Raw genomic sequence first — 19,604 nt, 5'->3', positions numbered from 1 at the left:
CAGAAGTTGGCAGATCGGCTGAATCGACTTCAGACGAGTCCCAAGACGCCATCGTGTTCGAGAGTCTCATCTTTCCCCAGAGGGGTCATAATAGTTTGTAGGTCGAACCGTTTGGACGATTTTGTGACAAGACCGATTTTCGGGATGTCTCATGGTCTGACAAACACCGCTCTAGCTCTGTCACTTCATATACGGAAGTGCGACATCAGCGGATGCGAGGGATTGAGACGATTCTTGATACACTTTAGAACTGTTGAGCATTGGAAAAAACAGCAGCGTTGCAATTCTTGACACACTCAAACTGGTGCACCTGGCACCTTTTGCCATGCACCTTTCAAGGGATCAGGGATCATAGCTTTCACCTGGTCAGTCTACTTCATGGAACGAGCAAGTGTTCCTAATGTTTCGTACAGTCAGTGTATTTGTAATTCGAACGGGAAAGTATTGAAAATGTGATCTGTATGATAATTATTATCGTAATAGGATTGTTTTTTTTTTTTATGAAAATCAAAGGGGTGGAATTTAGAAAAAATAAAAGGTGTACCTTTTATAAGAGATATCAAGGAACCCACCACACGTATCTGTAGAGCTGTAGCTCATATGGACTGTGACATATTGAACATTTGTCCTGTCACAGGAAATATTAATGTAAAATCAGTTAAATAAAAAATTGCAATTCTAATGGGTGTATTTTGGAGGAGGGAGCGCTAACATCAAGTGGTTTAGATGTATATGACATTTGGACTGGAAGCTATAGAAAATGAGCTCTGTATGTGAACTAATAACCACAACTGTAATAGGAAAAATGGGGTGGGAAAAAAAGAAGGGGAGGAATTCGCTTTGATAAGAGGTCAGGGAACACACTGCACTTATCTGTAGAGCTCTAGCACATGTGGATCGGAAGCCATTAAAAAGGATCATTATGACATGAAATATTCATGTTATAAATCAGGGAATTTTAAAATGGGAATTCTTATTAGTGTATCATGAATTAGGGACATCAGTGACCTTGGGTGAGGTTGGGTAGGAGTGAGAAAGATCATAGGCCTTTTTATGTTGTTTGAGCTCTTATTTTTACATAAAACCCATTAAAAATGAACAAGTTAAAATGTAATTGTTGTGGTAAAAAAACAAATTAAGTTCAGATCTGTAGATCATTTAATTGAGGAAAAACGTTTTTCTGTAAACACCAGGTTTGTCTGATTGCACACAGTCCCTTAGTGCATAATATTCCGCCATTAAAATCAATCTAGTCACTTTTTGAAAACGGAACAGAACGGAGAAAAAAAGGCTGTACCTTGCTCTCTGTCATCATCTGATTCTAGAGATATCACCCGAATCATCCTAGGACCTTCCGTCAAAGTCACAAATCCTGCCTATTTCTACAATTTCTGATTTTAACCCTAACCATACTGCTAACCTTATGCCTAACCCTAACTTTTTTTTTCATGAATTGTTACCCTATAGACAATTCTGACTTTGTGGCTGTGGTAACTAGTGACAACCATGTGAGGCCAAACGTCTGCGCACTGACTGCGCAGTTTGAAGCGCGCTAATGCGTTGTCATGTGACCAGCTCATCACGAGCTACAACCCGCAAAAGTGAACACATGATTACTCCTTCCGTGATCTCTGTGTGCATAAGTACTGTGGCTGTTCTGTAACTACTTACGGCCTAATTCAACGAAAAAAGTAAGTGCCGGTTAAATAAAAAAGTAAGTGCCGGTTAAATACGTTCATCCGGCTCATTAATCATTCAGTGTACTCAAATACCAGCATACTCTTGGTTACTTAAATGTTGGCTATCTTGTTGCAATCACTGTTGGGATCTTCTCGGACTGAAACTAGCTAGATTGTCTTTCAAGTCTAGACATGTCATGGCTTATTGCTAGTAAACTGATTAACGTTTCAGCTCATTTTACTCCCAGATGTTTCATTTGGTGTTGTCCCTGCTGTTCGGAGCATTGGGGACTCTCGGGGCACCTGAAGTAGATGAAATAAAGTTCCTCCCTGGGCTTCAAAAGCAGCCTAACTTCAAACAGTATTCGGGATACTTCAATGTGGCAGACAACAAACACCTTCACTACTGGTGAGTGGGTAGCCTTCTCTTTTTAGCAATTATGACTAAGTCATGCCATACTAACTAGCTACATATTTACTTCAAACCTAAAGGGAGTATTATATGTGTAGGGCACATGACTTTAGCAATGAGGAAGTGTCTTGGGTTGAATATTTCCTCATGCAAACCACGTGCCCAGTACGCTGCTTAATTTGGCACGCAGCCAGCTTATCACTTGAGTAGTTTTATATTTAATCAGCTCCTCAAGTTATGTCAACAGAATTCATGTGGGTATTACTTCCTACACGACTTCCATTCATGTGAATCAATCATGCAGGTTTGTGGAGTCTCAGAAGGATCCAGCTGGCAGCCCAGTGGTTCTGTGGCTGAACGGTGGCCCTGGGTGCAGCTCCCTTGACGGTCTACTCACAGAACATGGGCCTTTCTTGGTAAGGAGAAGCCAAGATATTTATCAATGGTCTATGGGAGAAATTATCTAGCTACGTTTTTCACTTTAGATCACCAATGATGTGTGATGTATTGTTGTCTCTACCTTTCTTTCCCTTTGTGCGGTTGTCTCTGCCCAGCTGCTGTTGTGTTGCTGCCATGCTGTGTTGTCTTAGGTCTCTCTTTATGTGGTGTCTGTCTTGTCGTGATGTGTTTTTGTCCTACATTTTTATTTTTAATCCCATCCCCACAGGAGACCTTTTGGGAGGCTATCATTGTAAAAAAGAATTTGTTCTTAACTGACTTGCCTAGTTAAATAAAACCAACAGTCTCAGTTAACCCATACCTGTTTTAAAAATTGAGTTTTGAGAAGTCTCCATCCTCTCAAAAGGAAACTCAGCCAAAGCACCACCCCACCCCTTCCGCTAATTTCACCACGCGCAAAGCAGTCGCAGTTTAAGCATCGCCTTCGCCGCCTCATCCTGATGCGTCCAAATAATCAGTGATGAAAACCCAAACACAGGAACTACTGCTGCTCGTTATCCTATGAATTCAATCCCGCCGTGACAGATTCTTCGTTTTTATGCACAGAATCTGTCCATGAGAGATTAGATGACAACTTTCTTCAAATGCTGCTAGTATAATTCTCCCGCTAGTGTAAATGGTCAATCTTACAACTGAAATTAACATTGTCTTCCATTTAAGATGTTTTGTCATGTGTTGCAGAACCACTGCCTTGGCATAATCTTTGAACGAAGTCTGCTGTTCTCATTTCAGATTCAAAACGATGGCATGTCACTGGAGTACAACCCCTATTCCTGGAACATGGTTTGTTTCTTTCATCTAGCATTTCATCACCCAGATCTGTGTGTGCTCATGCCAACTCCATTGCTGTTATTGTCAAGCCAATGTTTGGTATGACAATGAGTTGGCATGATGGCACAGACTGGCACACACATACATGCATAAATACAGTTGAAGTCGGAAGTTTACATGCACCTTAGCCAAATACGTTTAAACTCAGTTTTTCACAATTCCTGACATTTAATCCTAGTAAATATTCCCTGTCTTAGGTCAGTTAGGATCACCACTTTATTTTAAGAATGTGAAATGTCAGAATAATAGTAGAGAGAATTATTTATTTCAGCTTTTATTTCTTTCATAACATTCCCAGTGGATCAGAAGTTTACATACATTCAATTAGTATTTGGTAGCATTGCCTTTAAATTGTTTAACTTGGGTCAAATGTTTTGGGTAGCCTTCCACAAGCTTCCCACAATAAGTTGGGTGAATTTTGGCCCATTCCTCCTGACAGAGCTGGTGTAACTGAGTTAGGTTTGTAGGCCTCCTTGCTCGCACACGCTTTGTCAGTTCAGCCCACACATTTACTATAGGATTGAGGTCAGGGCTTTGTGATGGCCACTCCAATATCTTGACTTTTTTGTCCTTAAGACATTTTGGCACAACTTTGGAAGTATGCTTGGGGTCATTGTTCATTTGGAAGACTCATTTGTGACCAAGCTTCCTGACTGATGTCTTGATGTTGCTTCAATATATCCACATGATTTTCCTTCCTCATGATGCCATCTATTTTGTGACGTGCACCAGTCCCTCCTGCAGCAAAGCACCCCCACAGCATGATGCTTCCACCCCCGTGCTTCACGGTTGGGATGGTGTTCTTCGGCTTGCAAGCCCCCACCTTTTCCTCCAAACATAACGATGGTCATTATGGGCAAACAGTTCTATTTTTGTTTCGTTAGACCAGAGGACATTTCTCCAAAAAGTAAGATCTTTGTCCCCATGTGCAGTTGCAAACCATAGTCTTGCTTTTTTATGGCGGTTTTGGAGCAGTGGCTTCTTCCTTGCTGAGCGGCCTTTCAGGTTATGTCAATATAGGACTCGTTTTACTGTGGATATAGATACTTTTGTACCTGTTTCCTCCAGCATCTTTACAATGTCCTTTGCTGTTGTTCTGGGATTGATTTGCACTTTTCGCACCAAAGTACGTTCATCTCTAGGAGACAGAACGCGTCTCCTTCCTGAGCGGTATGACGGCTTCGTGGTCCCATGGTGTTTATACTTGCGTACCATTGTTTGTACAGATGAACGTGGTACCTTCAGGCGTTTGGAAATTGCTCCCAAGGATGAACCATACTGGTTGAGAGAGTGCAAAGCTGTCATCAAGGCAAAGGGTGGCTACTTTGAAGAATCTCAATTATAAAATATATTTTGATTTGTTTAACCCTTTTTTTTTTTTTGTTACTACATGATTCCATATGTGTTATTTCATAGTTTTGATGTCTTTACTGTTATTCTACAATGTAGAAAATAGTAAAAATAAAGAAAAACCCATGAATGAGTAGGTGTCTGAAATTTTGACTGGAGGTGTGTGTGTGTGTGTGTGTATATATATATATATATATATATGAGTTACAACAGGTGTGATGTTTTTAGATTGCCAACGTGTTGTACCTGGAGTCACCAGCAGGTGTTGGATTTTCCTACTCTGACGATAAGAAGTACACAACCAATGACACTGAGGTGAGTTGTTACCTGAAGAACCACTCCGCTTAACCAGTTAGGTGACATGTTGAGGAACCTAGGACTTGATTGACTTATGAATTGTTAAATGGGATCGCTCGTAGCCATTTAGCAGATGCTTTTATCCAATGTGACTTATAATAGTGTAGGCATACATTTTTGTATTGGTGACCCCAGCGGGAATTTAGCCCACGACCCTTAACCAACTGAGCCACACAGGACCACCCATCAAGACTGACACATCAAGCCAAATGTTTTCGACGTGCATGATGCATCTCCCAATCCCTTCCGACAGCCATTTCCGATGAGTTGAGTCGTTGTTGGGACTGTACATGAGCTCATTGAGTAATATATTGGCTTTTCTTCTCTAGGTGGCCATGAATAACTACCTGGCCTTAAAGGAGTTCTTCAATGCCTTCCCAGAGTACAGCAAGAATGAGTTCTTCCTGACGGGCGAGAGCTACGGCGGCATCTACATCCCCACCCTGGCAGAGAGAGTGATGGAGGACGCCAGCATGAACCTGCAGGTGAGAAAGAGATCTACAGATGCATCCCAAAAGGCACCCTATCCCCTGGTCAAAAGTTGAGCACTCAATGGGGACTAGGGTGCCATTTGGGATGCATCTGTAGGACTTTCTTCTTCCCTTCAGTAACTCCCCGCCAAATCAGAATTAATTAAATGGGCAAAATCAATATAGGGGTTAACCTACTTGGCCTATTTGAGTGATAGGTTGAGCCTTCACTGTAATGCTTGTCAATCCAGCTCCTCCTGATCTAGGAGGTTGAGTTACCATGGGTAGAAGGGAGAGATCAAGAGTTGTATGTTTGGAAACGTCTACTAGCCAGACACGCTCCCCATTGACAGTTGTCGCTTTGCAGGGGTTTTCACTCAACACTGGTCTTTGAGGACATGCATTCTGCTTGGTTTAGCCTAATGCGCACCACTGCATTTAAAATTGTTTGGCATTTTAAGAGCAGTGTTTGGAGTTGTGGTACCTTTTCACCTACTAAATGTCTACTGACTAAATCCTGTCACGTAAGAATGGATGTTAAATGTTTTTTTCCTCCAGGCTTATGTAGGCTAGATTTATTTTCAGGAGCCCTCATAATCATGCGGTCTATATTCAGAACCACGTTCCTGTAAAGCTTAGAGGATCTCATGTTAACTATTGTTGAAGTAATATGGCTACAGGTTCATCTGCCTCACCTAAAGCCCATTCCTGTGGGAAGTTGCTATAGACCACCAAGTGCTAACAGTCAGTATCTGGCTATGTTTGAAATGCTTGATTATGTATGTGATATCAACAGAGGTATATTTTCTGTGTGATTTCAATATTGACTGGTTTATATCAAGCTGCCCACTCAAGAAAAAGCTTCAAACTGTAATCAGTGCCTGCAACCTGGTTCAGTCAACCTACCAGGGTGGTTACAAATAGCACAGGAATTAAATCAACATGTATTGATCACATCTTTACTAATGCTGCAGAAATTTGCTTTAAAGCAGTATCCAAATCCATCGGATGTAGTGATCACAAAATAGTAGCCTTGTCTAAGAGAACCAAAGTTCCAAAGGCTGGGCCTAATATAGTGTATAAGAGGTCATATAAGAAGTTTTCTAGTGATTCTTATATTGATGATGTAAAGAATATTTGCTGGTCTGTGTGTAATGAGGAGCAACCAGACGCTGCACTTGACACATTCATGAAATTGCTTATTCCAGTTTCTAATAAGCATGCACCCATTTAAGAAAATTAATGTTAAAAACTGTTAAATCCCTGTGGATTGATGAGGAATTGAAAATGTGTATGGTTGAGAAGGATCAGGCAAATAGGTCTGGCAGCACAACCGTACTGCAAATTGAGGTCATGTGACTAAATGGAATAAAAAGGAGAAACTATATATACTATAAAACAAAGATGAAAGTAAAAAGCTTTGGAGCACCTTGAAATGACATTTTGGCCAAATTCGGCTCCATCATTTATTGAATCAGATGGCTCATTCATCACAACCACACTGATATTGCCAACTATTTTAATGATTTTCTCATTGGCAAGATTAGCAAATGTAGTCATGACATGCCAGCAACAAACGCCGACACTACACATCCAAGTACAGTCCATTTGGAAAGTATTCAGACCCCTTGACCTTTTCCACATTTTGTTACGTTACAGCCTTATTCTAAAATTGATTTGTTTTTTAAAACGTCCCCATCAATCTATACACTATACCCCGCAATGACAAAGCAAAAACAGGTTTTTAGAAATGTTTGTGAATTCTATTAAAAATAAAAAAGGTACCTTATTTAAATGTAACCCTCTCACCAGGCTCGAATTTGACTCTCACAATATTACCTTATTTAGAATATCTGAACAGCATGGGATATTAGGTGAGAAGGACATCTCCAATAAGAATCCCTATTGTAAACTTGCTAGGGTGAATGACAAATAGGGTATTAACTTCAGATAGAATGATTATAGACTTGGTTATTGTTATAAGGATATGCTTTCCCATGCATTAAATGAAACTGAAACAGTAAATGACTCCACCAATACAACAGACATAAGGTTCAAGATCTATATTAATCAAATGTTCAATGTATCACATCAAAAGAAATAAAAATTATAAACCCCAATGATTTTTCCACAACCCATGTCCAAATTATTTGCAAGCTTGCTTAAACCCTGGGCGCGCGTTGGAGCTCATAAAAAAAAAAAAATGACGACATACATAAAGTCCCGAAGTCCACCACACATTTGTAGTTACTCACTACTTGTAGATAATGCCTCAGCAAAATATAGTAGTTCCGTGCAGGTGTCCTCACAAGATCCACAGCGAACACAGCTATCAATGCAGCCAGTACTCGGTAGCAGCAACAGACATCCGTTGGAAACCCGAACTCGTTGATCGTCACAAGCAATTCTCTCCAAGTCTTGCACGATGCTAGGCTAACCTCTAGGATGTCAATGTCTCCACAATGCGACGGCAGCTTCAGTCTCTACTAGGTCTTTCTTAACGAAATAATAAACACTCTCTTATAGAAATAAAATCAGGATTTCCCTTTAAAAAAAACTGTAGATATGGTTTTGTTTTCTCTTTATTGTTTCCTTTGGTAGTTTTTCCTTCACCAACCCCACTAACGTCTCTCCTCTCCCTTCGTTCAACCTTTTCCCTCTCTTTTCTTTCCCAGCAACCAGTCCACTCTCCCATTGGCCACAACTTAACAAGTTACCTCATTGGTCAAAACTTTAACGAGATACGTGGGAAACTTAAACTTAAAAGTAAACCAACCTATTCACTTGTAAAAAATTTTTAAACATTGCTTCAAAATAAATGCATTAATGACATTACAAATCAAGAGCTATTCGATCACCTTTTAAATCTAATACCAATGAATTATAACAAATAAACTCTATACTTGGTTTTAGCAAGGTATTACATAAATAAGTATTCAGACCCTTTGCTATTAGACTCGAAATTGAGCTCCGGTGCATACTGTTTCCATTGATCAACCTTGATGTTTCTACAACTTGATTGGAGTCCACCTGTGGTAAATTCAATTGATTGGACATTATTTGGAAAGGCACACACCTGTCTATGTAAGGTCCCACAGTTGACAGTGCATGTCAGAGAAAAAACCAAGCCATGAGGTCGAAGGAATTGTCCGTAGAGCTCCGAGACAGGATTGTGTCAAGGAACAGATCTGGGGAAGGGTACCCCAAAAACTTCTGCAGCATTGAAGGTCCTCAAGAACACAGTGGCCTCCATCATTCTTAAATGGAAGTGGTTTGGAACCACCAAGACTTCCTAGAGCTGGCCGCCCGGTCAAACTGAGCAATCGAGGGAGAAGGCCCTTGGTCAGGGAGGTGACCAAGAACCTGATAGTCACTCTAACAGAGCTCCAGAGTTCCTCTGTGGAGATGGGAGAACCTTCCAGAAGGATAACCATTTCTTCAGCACTCCACCAATCAGGCCTTTATGGTGGAGTGGCCAGACGGAAGCCACTCTTCAGTAAAAGGCACATGACAGCCCGCTTGGAGTTTGCCAAAAGGCACCTAAAGACTCTCAGACCATGAGAAACAAGATTCTCTGGTCTGATGAAACCAAGATTGAACTCTTTGGCCTGAATGCCAAGCGTCATGTCTGGAGGAAACCTGGCACCATCCCTACGGTGAAGCATGATGGTTGCAGCATCATGCTGTGGGGATGTTTTTTAGTGGCAGGGACTGCGAGACTAGTCAGGATCGAGGGGAAAGCTGAACGGAGCAAAGTACAAGAGATCCTTGATGACAACCTGCTCAGGACCTGAGGCTGTGGCGAAGGTTCACCTTCCAACAGGACAACAACCCTAATCACACAGCCAAGACAACGCAGGAGTGGCTTTGGGACAAGTCTCAATGTCCTTGAGTGGCCTAGCCAGAGCCCGGACTTGAACCGGATCAAACATCTCTGGAGAGACCTGAAAATAGCTGTGCACCATCCAACCTGACAGCGCTTGAGATGATCTGCAGAGAAGAATGGGAGAAACTCTCCAAATACAGGCGTGCCAAGCTTGTAGCGTCATACCCAAGAATACTCGAGGCTGTAATCGCTGCCAAAGGTGCCTCAAAGTACTGCATGAAGGGTCTGAATACTTATGTAAATGTGATATTTCAGTTTTTTGTTTTTAAAACATTTCTAAAAACCTGTTTTTGCTTTGTCATTATTGGGTATTTTGTGTGTAGATTGGGGGAGGGGGGGTGGAACAATTTAATCCATTTTTAGAATAAGGCTGTAATGTGGAAAAAGTCAAGGGGTCTGAATACTTTCGGAATGCACTGTATATCTGACCAAATTATCATTTTAATTTCCGTAAAGTGAGTGTGGAAGAGGTGAGAATTATATTATATTGCCACTCCTATTTTAAATTTTAAGCCTACTAGAAAGTGTGTGCCCTTAGGCCTGGAGGGAAGCAAAAATTCATTCCGCTACCTAAGAGTAGTAGAGCCCCCTTTGCAGGCTCAAATAGCCGACCAATCAGCCTGTTACCAACCCTTAGTAAACTTTTTGAAATAATAATTGTTTGACCAGATACAATGCTATTTCACATCACAGTAAACAAATTAACAGACTTTAGCACGGTTATAGGGAATGACATTCAACAAGCACAGCACTTACACATGACTGATTGGCTGAGAGAAATTGATGATGACAAGATTGTGGGGGCTGTTTTGTTAGATGTCAGTGTGGCTTTTGACATTATCGATCATAGTCTGCTGATGGAAAAACGTATGTGTTATGGCTTGACACCCCCTACTATATTGTGGATAAAGATTTACCTTAATGGAAGCCCCACCAACAAAATCCAGGTAGAATCAGGCATTCACCAGGGCAGCTGTCTAGGCCCCTTAACTTTTTTTTTTTTTTTTAAGATAGAAAAAAAGTATCTAAATAAGCAATTTTAAAGGTCAAATACACTGCATTTCAAACAGTCAGCAATAATCTGATGAATTCAGGGCTCGTTAAATTATACCTCGGCTAAATATAAGCCTTCCACAACCATAAGACCCACTAATAATGTAATTATAGTTTAACCTGTTTTTAAATTTGCATTGAGCACTGATCTGGCTTTCAAGTCTGTCTATGAAAAATGGCCTTTTTGTTACAAATGTATAACTAGAACCATGCATGATGCACTCACTAACTTCTTGTAGCAGGCATTATGCTATAGAAAATGAACACAGGTCTCATCAACAAGCCCACGTGCTAGTGGTTAGCCAGCTAATCTTTATATTTCAAGTTTAGCCAACTTGGATCTATTTGATAGCTAACAAGGTAGAACAGTTTAATTGTTATGAACACACCCTTCTGTCTGTTTGAAAAGCATCCTAGCCTGTCCACTTTGTTCAGATGCTGAAATCAAGTGGCCTACCTTATTTCTCAGAATGAGAATGAGTTGCCAATTCCTTGTATAATTGTGTTTTATGCTTATTGCACATTAGACAGCTAGTATAACAGTCTTTGGCTAAAATGCTGCTAGCGATACGTGGTACCCAAATGCCACGGGCGCGACAAACTGAGCAGTCATTTTTCAGAATCAATGTTCATTGATACTCTCGTTTTAGTAGTGTCTGCTCTGCGCGCTATTTGAGTAGTTGAGACATTAAAAAGGGTATTTTTTTTAGAAATTTTAACTTCTCTATTACAGTCAAATAATCTCTCAATGTGTTTTGGTGTCCATATGACCGATTCTGTTGGACCAAACTGAGTTGAAACCGCCTGTCCGAGAGGAAGATGTGATCTTAACTTTGTTGAAAAATGTATGCACTCACTAACTGTAAGTCACTCTGGATAAGAGTGTCTGCTAAATGACTAAAATGTAAAAAGGTTGGCGTGAGTGGCAGTGGGAGGGACTTGGTGTAAACCATAGAGGAAGAGGTGACGCGAGAGGTTTCACACTCTTTAAAATCTTTATAAAATAAGGCCAATGTGTTTCTATGGGCTTATTTTGGACCTAAGCTTGTCGCCTGCCTTTGGGTTAACGACTCCCGTTGTTAGGGTAGAGACGTGCATCTCGTCATTATATACAGATAATTGGTATAAATGGGAAGATGCAGAGCGAAGGAGAAGAGACCGAACATACAACATTAGAACACGCAGACAAACGCTCATAAAAACCAAAAATAACAAAACCTTGATTCTTGCGATACTGGCATTTGGAATATCGCGCAGAAACATTTGAATTAATTCGATATATCGTCCTACCCTAACGACATGCCACTGGCTTTGAGTAAAGCTAGTATGTCTATGTATGCGGATGACTCAACACTATACATGTCAGCTACTACAGGGACTGAAATGACTGCAACACTTAACATAGAGCTGCAGGTAGTTTCAGAATGGGTGGCAAGGAATAAGTTAGGCCTAAATATTTCAAACTAAAAGCATTTTATTTCGGACAAATCATTCACTAAACCTCAACTAAATCTTGTAATGAATAATGTGAAAATTGAGCAAGTTGAGGTAACTAAACTGCTTCAAGTAACCCTGGATTGTAAACTGTCATGGTCAAAACATGTTGATACATCAGTAGCTAAAATGGGGAGAAGTCTGTCTATAATAAAGCGCTTCTCTGTCTTAACACTGTCAACAAGGCAGGTCCTACAGGCCCTAGTTTTGTCGCACCTGGACTACTGTTCAGTCATGTGGTCAGGTGCCACAAAAGGGGACTTAGGAAAATTACAATTGGCCCAGAACAGGGCAGCATGGCTGGCCCTTAAATGTACACGAATAGCATAACATTAATAATATGCATGGCAATCTCTCATGGCTCAAAGTGGAGGAGAGTAACTTCATCACTACTTTGTTTTTGTAAGAAGTGTTGACAAGCTGAATGCACCGAGCTGTCTGTTTTTTAAACTACTAGCACACAGCTCAGACACCCATGCATACCCCACAAGACGTGCCGCCAAAAGTCTCTTCACAATCCCCAAGTCCAGAACAGACTATGGGAGGTGCACAGTACTACATAGAGCCATGGCTACATGGAACTCTATTCCACATCAGGTAACAGATAAATACACCTTATGTGAAGAGAGACGCGCGCACACACACTACCCACACGTACATTGTAATATTGTATGGTGGTATTATACATTTTATATGTAGTGGTGTAATGTTACGATGTACTGTTTTGTGTAATGTAAGTGCCTTAATGTGTTTGGACCCCAGGTAGAGTAGCTGCTGCTTTGGCAGGAACTAAGTGGATCCCTAATAAATACAAATAATCAGACGAACAAACATATTTTTCTCCCAGGGTATTGCAGTTGGCAATGGGATGTCCAGTTATGAGATGAATGACAACTCTCTCGTCTACTTTGCTTATTACCATGGACTCCTTGGGACAAGGTACTGTTATGGCGTGTTTTTTTTTCTTCCCCTAATGTCATCTGTGAGTGGTCATATCCTGGTCCCAGATCTGTTTGTGCCCTTGCCAACTTAATTTCTGTCATTGCCAAGCATGTTGGGCATGATAGCACCGACAGACTAGCGCTCAGTCAGGCTATAGTTTTTCAAATGTACAGAATAAATGAGGACTGGTAACGTGGTTCTGTCTTCCTGGCAGGTTGTGGATTGACTTGCAGGCCTATTGCTGCGACAATGGAAAATGTGACTTCTACAACAATCGGAACCCCAACTGCTCCAGCAATGTGAGTCCATTTACTATGATTGATTCTCCATTGATAGCTCTATAGGATTTATTTACATTGTTCTTCGGGCACATTGATTCTCGCAATGGAAACGAGGTACATGTAATGATTTGAAGGCTAGAGGTGTATTCAGTAGTTGACTAGTTTGTGTAAAATTATCTTGTCTACATTCTGTTTTATTGTTGTTAGCACCAATTTACCAGGTCAAATTCCTGGTACATATAAATGTACTTGGCAAATAAAGATGATGACCAGTAGTAAATCTGACACATTTCCACTTTTTAAATCTTTCCCCAATGTGTTTTTTTTTTTCTACCTTTTTTTTATTTGGTATTGTCTTTTGTAACCCCTAGATTGATGAGGTGCAGGAGATTGTCTACAGTTCTGGACTGAACATCTACAACCTGTACGCCCCCTGTCCTGGAGGAGTTGGCCAGAGAGTCAGGTAAGACCAGCCACTATCCAGCCACTTCTCAGATTTCACTGTAGTCTTCACACAAGGAAAATCTTTCTAACTGCTTCAACATCTAAATGAAAATGCAATAACAAAGGGTTAACGCCAAAGTTGCGGTCAATTCAATTCGGGAAGCAAACTAATTCCATTTCCAGATTTTCCTCATTTTGGAATTGGATTTTCAGTTTACTTCCTGCGTTGACTGGATTGAAATGGGATGTACCCCCTAACCTGCTTAGCACACAAGCTATGGTAATCAAACCGAACATCTCAGACCTGAGGGGTACACTACGATTTGAGGCTAGATGTAGGCTGGGTTTTCTAAAGCTAGCCAGCTTCAGTTAGCTTCACATTCCAGCTCAGGCTCCATCCGTACGACTACGGTGGTTATTGCTCGTCCGCCTGCCGCTACCTCTAGCAGGCTTGTAACTGTGCGTGCGAGTCGCACGTGGCTAGTGAAACGCGTAACTCCTCATTGAGACGATGCTGAAACATAAATTCATGGGCAAGTCGGTGCCACATTTTTCATTTGTGCCGAAATCAAAAAGAAGAAACACTATATTGCAAATTCAGCAGACTATGGTGTAAAATAGGCTCTTAGAAGAGCCGTCTTTATTTTATTACTTATCGTTAATGTATCATTGCTTATCAATTCACAAGTACCTTTTTCCCCCCACTCCTACGATACGTTTTACTGTGCGAGAAGTTTCAAATACATTGTCATTACTAAATGTGATCTGTATTTTAAAACACAAATTGGATTGATAAAATATTTAATTGGTTATCTTCCTCAAATGAAGGGGATGCTGACGCAATATTAATATAACTCGTGGCTCAGTCACTTCATTCAGGATAAATGGAGTTGGCTCCGAGATGTTGATCTGCCCGGGATTAGGTTCCTTCTGAAGGATTCGTTGCCATAGAAATGTACCTATTTAAAAGGTGAACCACTTTCGTTGGTACCGGTTGAACTGACCAAAGTTGCCTCTAACTCCTCACACCACGTGTGTAGTACAGGGCTCTGCATACAGTAGTTCCTAACTCCTCACACCACGTGTGTAGTACAGGGCTCTGCATACAGTAGTTCCTAACTCCTCACACCACGTGTGTAGTACAGGGCTCTGCATACAGTAGTTCCTAACTCCTCACACCACGTGTGTAGTACAGGGCTCTGCATACAGTAGTTCCTAACTCCTCACACCACGTGTGTAGTACAGGGCTCTGCATACAGTAGTTCCTAACTCCTCACACCACGTGTGTAGTACAGGGCTCTGCATACAGTAGTTCCTAACTCCTCACACCACGTGTGTAGTACAGGACTCTGCATACAGTAGTTCCTAACTCCTCACACCACGTGTGTAGTACAGGGCTCTGCATACAGTAGTTCCTAACTCCTCACACCACGTGTGTAGTACAGGGCTCTGCATACAGTAGTTCCTAACTCCTCACACCACGTGTGTAGTACAGGACTCTGCATACAGTAGTTCCTAACTCCTCACACCACGTGTGTAGTACAGGGCTCTGCATACAGTAGTTCATAACTCCTCACACCACGTGTGTAGTACAGGGCTCTGCATAGGTCAAGCCAGTAGCTTCTACTACAGATGTGTTCTGTTCTGACGTGTTAATGTGTTCTGTTCTCTGACGTGTTAATGTGTTCTGTTCTCTGACGTGTTAATGTGTTCTGTTCTCTGACGTGTTAATGTGTTCTGTTCTCTGACGTGTTAATGTGTTCTGTTCTCTGACGTGTTAATGTGTTCTGTTCTCTGACGTGTTAATGTGTTCTGTTCTCTGACGTGTTAATGTGTTCTGTTCTCTGACGTGTTAATGTGTTCTGTTCTCTGACATGTTAATGTGTTCTGTTCTCTGTGCAGCATTGACAATGGGCACCTGGTGATTCGAGATCTGGGGAATAGTTTCATCAACCATGAAAGGACTCAACTGTGGAACCAGGTAAAAATGAATTTATTGTAGAGGAATACATTGGGCTGAGGACCTGTTTTCAAGTGTGCTTTGAATGTTGTTGTTTTAAAAAAAATCTTTGGATCTTCACGTTCTAGCTGATTTTTATAATTATGTATTAGTTGTACACAATGGTAATTTCTAGTTTGGTGTTTTTCAGTCCCTTTTTAGTATGAATTTCTCATTAAGGCTGGGTGTATATACTCCACCAAGCAGTCTCCGTAGCAAAACGTTACCAGAGCGTGCATAGTTGCACCCTAAAACATGTACCAAAATGTCCGTAAGGAACCTGTCTATACGATGCATGATTACAGCACTGTATGGGAAGAGTATGTGTAGTGCAGGGTTGACCAATTCGAAGGGGTATGAATATTTTCTGAAGGCATATCAAGTCTTTCATTTTAAAATTCAAATCACTTCCTGAATTGACTGACTTCAAATTGACCCTAACCCGGGTCAAGTAGACCGTATATCCAGCCTTAGTTGTGTACCTCTCTGTTGGTCTCGTAGAAACTGAAGGGTGTGGCGTCTCTGTACAAGCGTGTGAGGCTGGACCCTCCCTGCACCAACTCGACCCCGTCTACCCTGTACCTGAACAACCCCTACGTCAAAGCAGCCCTCCACATCTCCCCCTCCGCTCTGCCCTGGGTGGTATGCAGGTAAGTGAGGGGTGTTTACATTATTAGGTACAAGGATGAGGAAACTTGACTCACGGCTCTCTAATGTTCAGTGGGTAGATAATACAGGTCATACATCCAGGTCTTGACATTGACCAATATGAATGACCCCTTTACAGGACGAGGTGTTTAGTACAACGTCATTTGGTGCGTTCTTTAGATTACCTACGAGAATGTGAGTGGGGCAGAGCTGTATTGCACTGTCTTGGTTACGCGTCCACCATAGTTGTTGGAACCAGTGTGATATGGATCGGCACTATAGTGTGAAAAGGGTATCAGCGATGGGGCCAATGAAAGGTGATTGGTTCGGAGAGCAACAAACTTGCGTTGGGTTAAATTGTTTAATTGATACCACTTTGTGGTTCAGACCTGTTTCCCCATCACTGCATCAACGTAAATGTCTTAACTATCCTGACTAAAAGTTTGGTTGTGTTGATCTCTGCTGTTACAGTGCTGAGGTGAATCTGAACTACAACCGGCTGTACATGGATGTGAGGAAGCAGTACCTGAAGCTGTTGGGAGCTCTGGTGAGCTTGCTAAAGTATTTCCTTCCATATGCTGTGCTTGACTAAGCTTGCATGGAATAATGGAGCCAATATAATAGTCCCAAAAGTGCAAACCCTGCACCAAACCTGGCACTCCAGGCAGGCTCCAACACTTGAGGTGTGTTTGTGTGTATATATATATATATGTATGTATGTGTGTGTGTGTGTATGAACCCAGGTCTGACTGTGATTAGTGGTCTTGGCAGTAGTGATAGACATGTCGTCCATCTGTCTTGTAGAAGTACAGAGTGCTGGTGTACAATGGAGACGTAGACATGGCCTGCAACTTCCTTGGGGACGAGTGGTTCGTGGAGTCTCTCCAGCAGGAGGTATATTAACCTTTTTTACCTTCTGCAAGACACTACATGACAAAGGATGGAAAAACAGAACACTGAATAGAAATGAGGCTGCTGGTGTCATGTCTGGTTCTATGTGCACCGTGGTGAAGTTTTCATTGAGTACAGCTCTAGGATCAGATTCCCCTCCCACAATCCCTTTAGTGGGGAAAATGCTAAACTGACGCAAGATCAGGAACAACTTCCCTCCACTCCGTTCTATGCTGTGGCTTGACCCCTGGCTCTGGCCCGTCTCTCCCCAGGTCCAGGTGAAGAGGAGGCCTTGGGTCTACTACACCGGCGAGAGCCAGCAGGTGGGCGGCTTCGTCAAGGAGTTCTCCAACCTGGCCTTCCTCACCGTCAAGGTAACGATGCAACCAAATAGAATTGGAACCTGTATTCCATTATCATATTTACCTGTGGATGTACAGATTTCTGGCTGCAAGGACTATCATTTGGAACATAAATTCCATAAACAATTCCACTAAACAAACACACACTAAAGTCATTAATTAATAACCCCTTGCCCTCTCCACTAGTCCCTAGGCTGTTTGCAGATCTGTGGTGAACAGCAATATCTTGCAGGCTCCTCTAAGCTCCAGTAGGTGGTGCAATTGTAACACCACAAGACTTTGAATTAGCTCACTTCACTGAGCTAAAGGCTAGGCAAGTCTTCAGATCTCAGGCAAGACAATGGTTCACAGAACAATCTCTGTCACATTCACCAAACCGCTTCCTCCTGTCCCTTAGACCAAAGGAATGGAGGATTGTAGGGGATTTTTGCTAGATGTTTCCGACCAGACAAGTGTTTTGCTGCCAAGTATACAGTACATTGTAGCTTGCATTCCAATCACTGCAGTAAAAAGCTTCTGACATTCCTCTCTTGGAAGCAGGTACTGTGGTAAGACACCCATTTATCTTAACATGTAGCATCGGGCTACAGAGAACATGTTCATAGTCCTGTCCGGAAAAATATGGGAAGTGCTTTAAACCAGGGTTGTGTTCATTAGACACCAAATGGATGAAAATGGACTGAAACTGTGAGGTCTTTATTATTCTGTTGCAAAACATTTTAAAGTGTTTTCCTTTTGCGTTCCCTAATGAACATGACCCAATTCACCGGCAGATCGCCAATCAACTTTCTCCTTTTGTTTATCAACAGGGTTCAGGCCACATGGTCCCCACAGACAAGCCCATCGCTGCCTTTACCATGTTCTCTCGCTTCATCAAGAAACAGCCTTACTGATCGGAGGCCTGCTGTGAACAAAGCCTGCAGGAAAGGCTCTTTCTCATCTCATTTGATTTGCACTAGCTCATGGTGAAAAGCACTGGCTGGTATCCAACGACCACTGACATATTCTCCAAGTGTTTTGTTAGCCTGGTCCCAGATCTGTTTATGCCGTTTCGTCAACCATGGGAGTTGGCTGGCTATACAGCACAAGCTGATCTGGGACCAGGGCTAGTGTTTTGTATGGTGTCCGCTTCGGGTGTTTGATTCTGCTGTGATAAGACATGCTGCTGTAACCTGCCAGCTGAGATTGAATTATAAAGGCAATTGTGTGATTTTATGTATTTGTCGATTTAGGAGAAATTCTATTCACCATCACATTGACTTCAGCTGTTTGCACTGGTTGATGTTATGTATTCAGCGTTCCATTGTACACAAGGCAATGGTGGGGTGAATCCTAACTTGCTCAAGTAAAATTCACTTAGTCTCCCATTGACATCAATGCATGACTAAGTGGTGCTACCAACCTTTCATTATAATGACAATGAAACGTTTGTTCACATATTGTTCTCCATATAGTGTTATTTTAAGAATTAGTGGATTATCCCATTGAAGATGCAATATGCAGAAATCACTCCGCCATTTCCTGGTTGCTAAAATTCGAATAGTTTTGTGTAAATGTAGTTTGTGACAAAACAAGCAGTCATTGTACCATCTAAACCTATGTGAAATATATTTTCAATAACCATAAATACTGTGTTAGAAGCTGGTGTACAAAACCTGAAGTAAGATGCAAAAATGAAACTTAAGACCGGGAAGCATAGAAATAGCGCACATTTCTATGTGAATTTGGTCTGGTCGCCCAAAAAGTTCCATATTGCAGCGTTAAGTGGAAGTTGGGGGCAAATCCTATTTAATTGCCTTAAATACATGCCTATGGAGTCGGGATCTGTTCATGGTCAGGAATTCTTTTCTTTTGGAAAACACCACCTAGATGTACAGTAAATCATTGATTATAATAACTTCAGTTTGTTACTACTAGTGCCTCATCACAGAAATAAATACTTGTAATCACTTTGACAAAAGGGAACATGTCTATGCTTAGCTGTATTCACATTGATTCTGCCATGGTTTTATAATAAACTTGACCAATTTGTTCACTTGTGAGTAT

At 41.5% G+C, this 19,604-nt stretch overlaps 1 protein-coding gene across 1 annotated transcript; it reads left to right on the top strand.

The window, feature by feature from the left end:
* Positions 1-1,573: 1,573 nt before the first annotated feature.
* ctsa (cathepsin A) lies at positions 1,574-19,593 on the top strand. Its single transcript, XM_084167466.1, has 15 exons — positions 1,574-1,691; positions 1,928-2,088; positions 2,396-2,507; positions 3,283-3,333; positions 4,960-5,046; positions 5,418-5,573; positions 12,839-12,930; positions 13,148-13,232; positions 13,586-13,677; positions 15,561-15,639; positions 16,159-16,307; positions 16,777-16,852; positions 17,110-17,199; positions 17,469-17,570; positions 18,368-19,593. The coding sequence occupies exons 2-15, from the start codon at positions 1,928-1,930 to the stop codon at positions 18,449-18,451; spliced, it is 1,416 nt and encodes a 471-aa protein (XP_084023592.1). The 5' UTR covers positions 1,574-1,691; the 3' UTR covers positions 18,452-19,593.
* Positions 19,594-19,604: the final 11 nt, after the last annotated feature.

This window comes from Coregonus lavaretus (assembly GCF_964263955.1).
Source record: "Coregonus lavaretus genome assembly, chromosome: 8".
Taxonomy (NCBI): Eukaryota; Metazoa; Chordata; class Actinopteri; order Salmoniformes; family Salmonidae; genus Coregonus; species Coregonus lavaretus.
This window is presented reverse-complemented; position numbering and strand designations above follow the sequence as displayed.

Excerpts from the sequence above, each read along its gene's own strand:
- ctsa (XM_084167466.1), top strand. The coding sequence starts at position 1,928 with ATGTTTCATTTGGTGTTGTCCCTGCTGTTCGGAGCATTGGGGACTCTC. Across the intron at positions 5,574-12,838 it reads ACGCCAGCATGAACCTGCAG|GGTATTGCAGTTGGCAATGG; the intron begins GTGAGAAAGAGA and ends TTTTTCTCCCAG. Across the intron at positions 16,853-17,109 it reads TGAAGCTGTTGGGAGCTCTG|AAGTACAGAGTGCTGGTGTA; the intron begins GTGAGCTTGCTA and ends TCTGTCTTGTAG.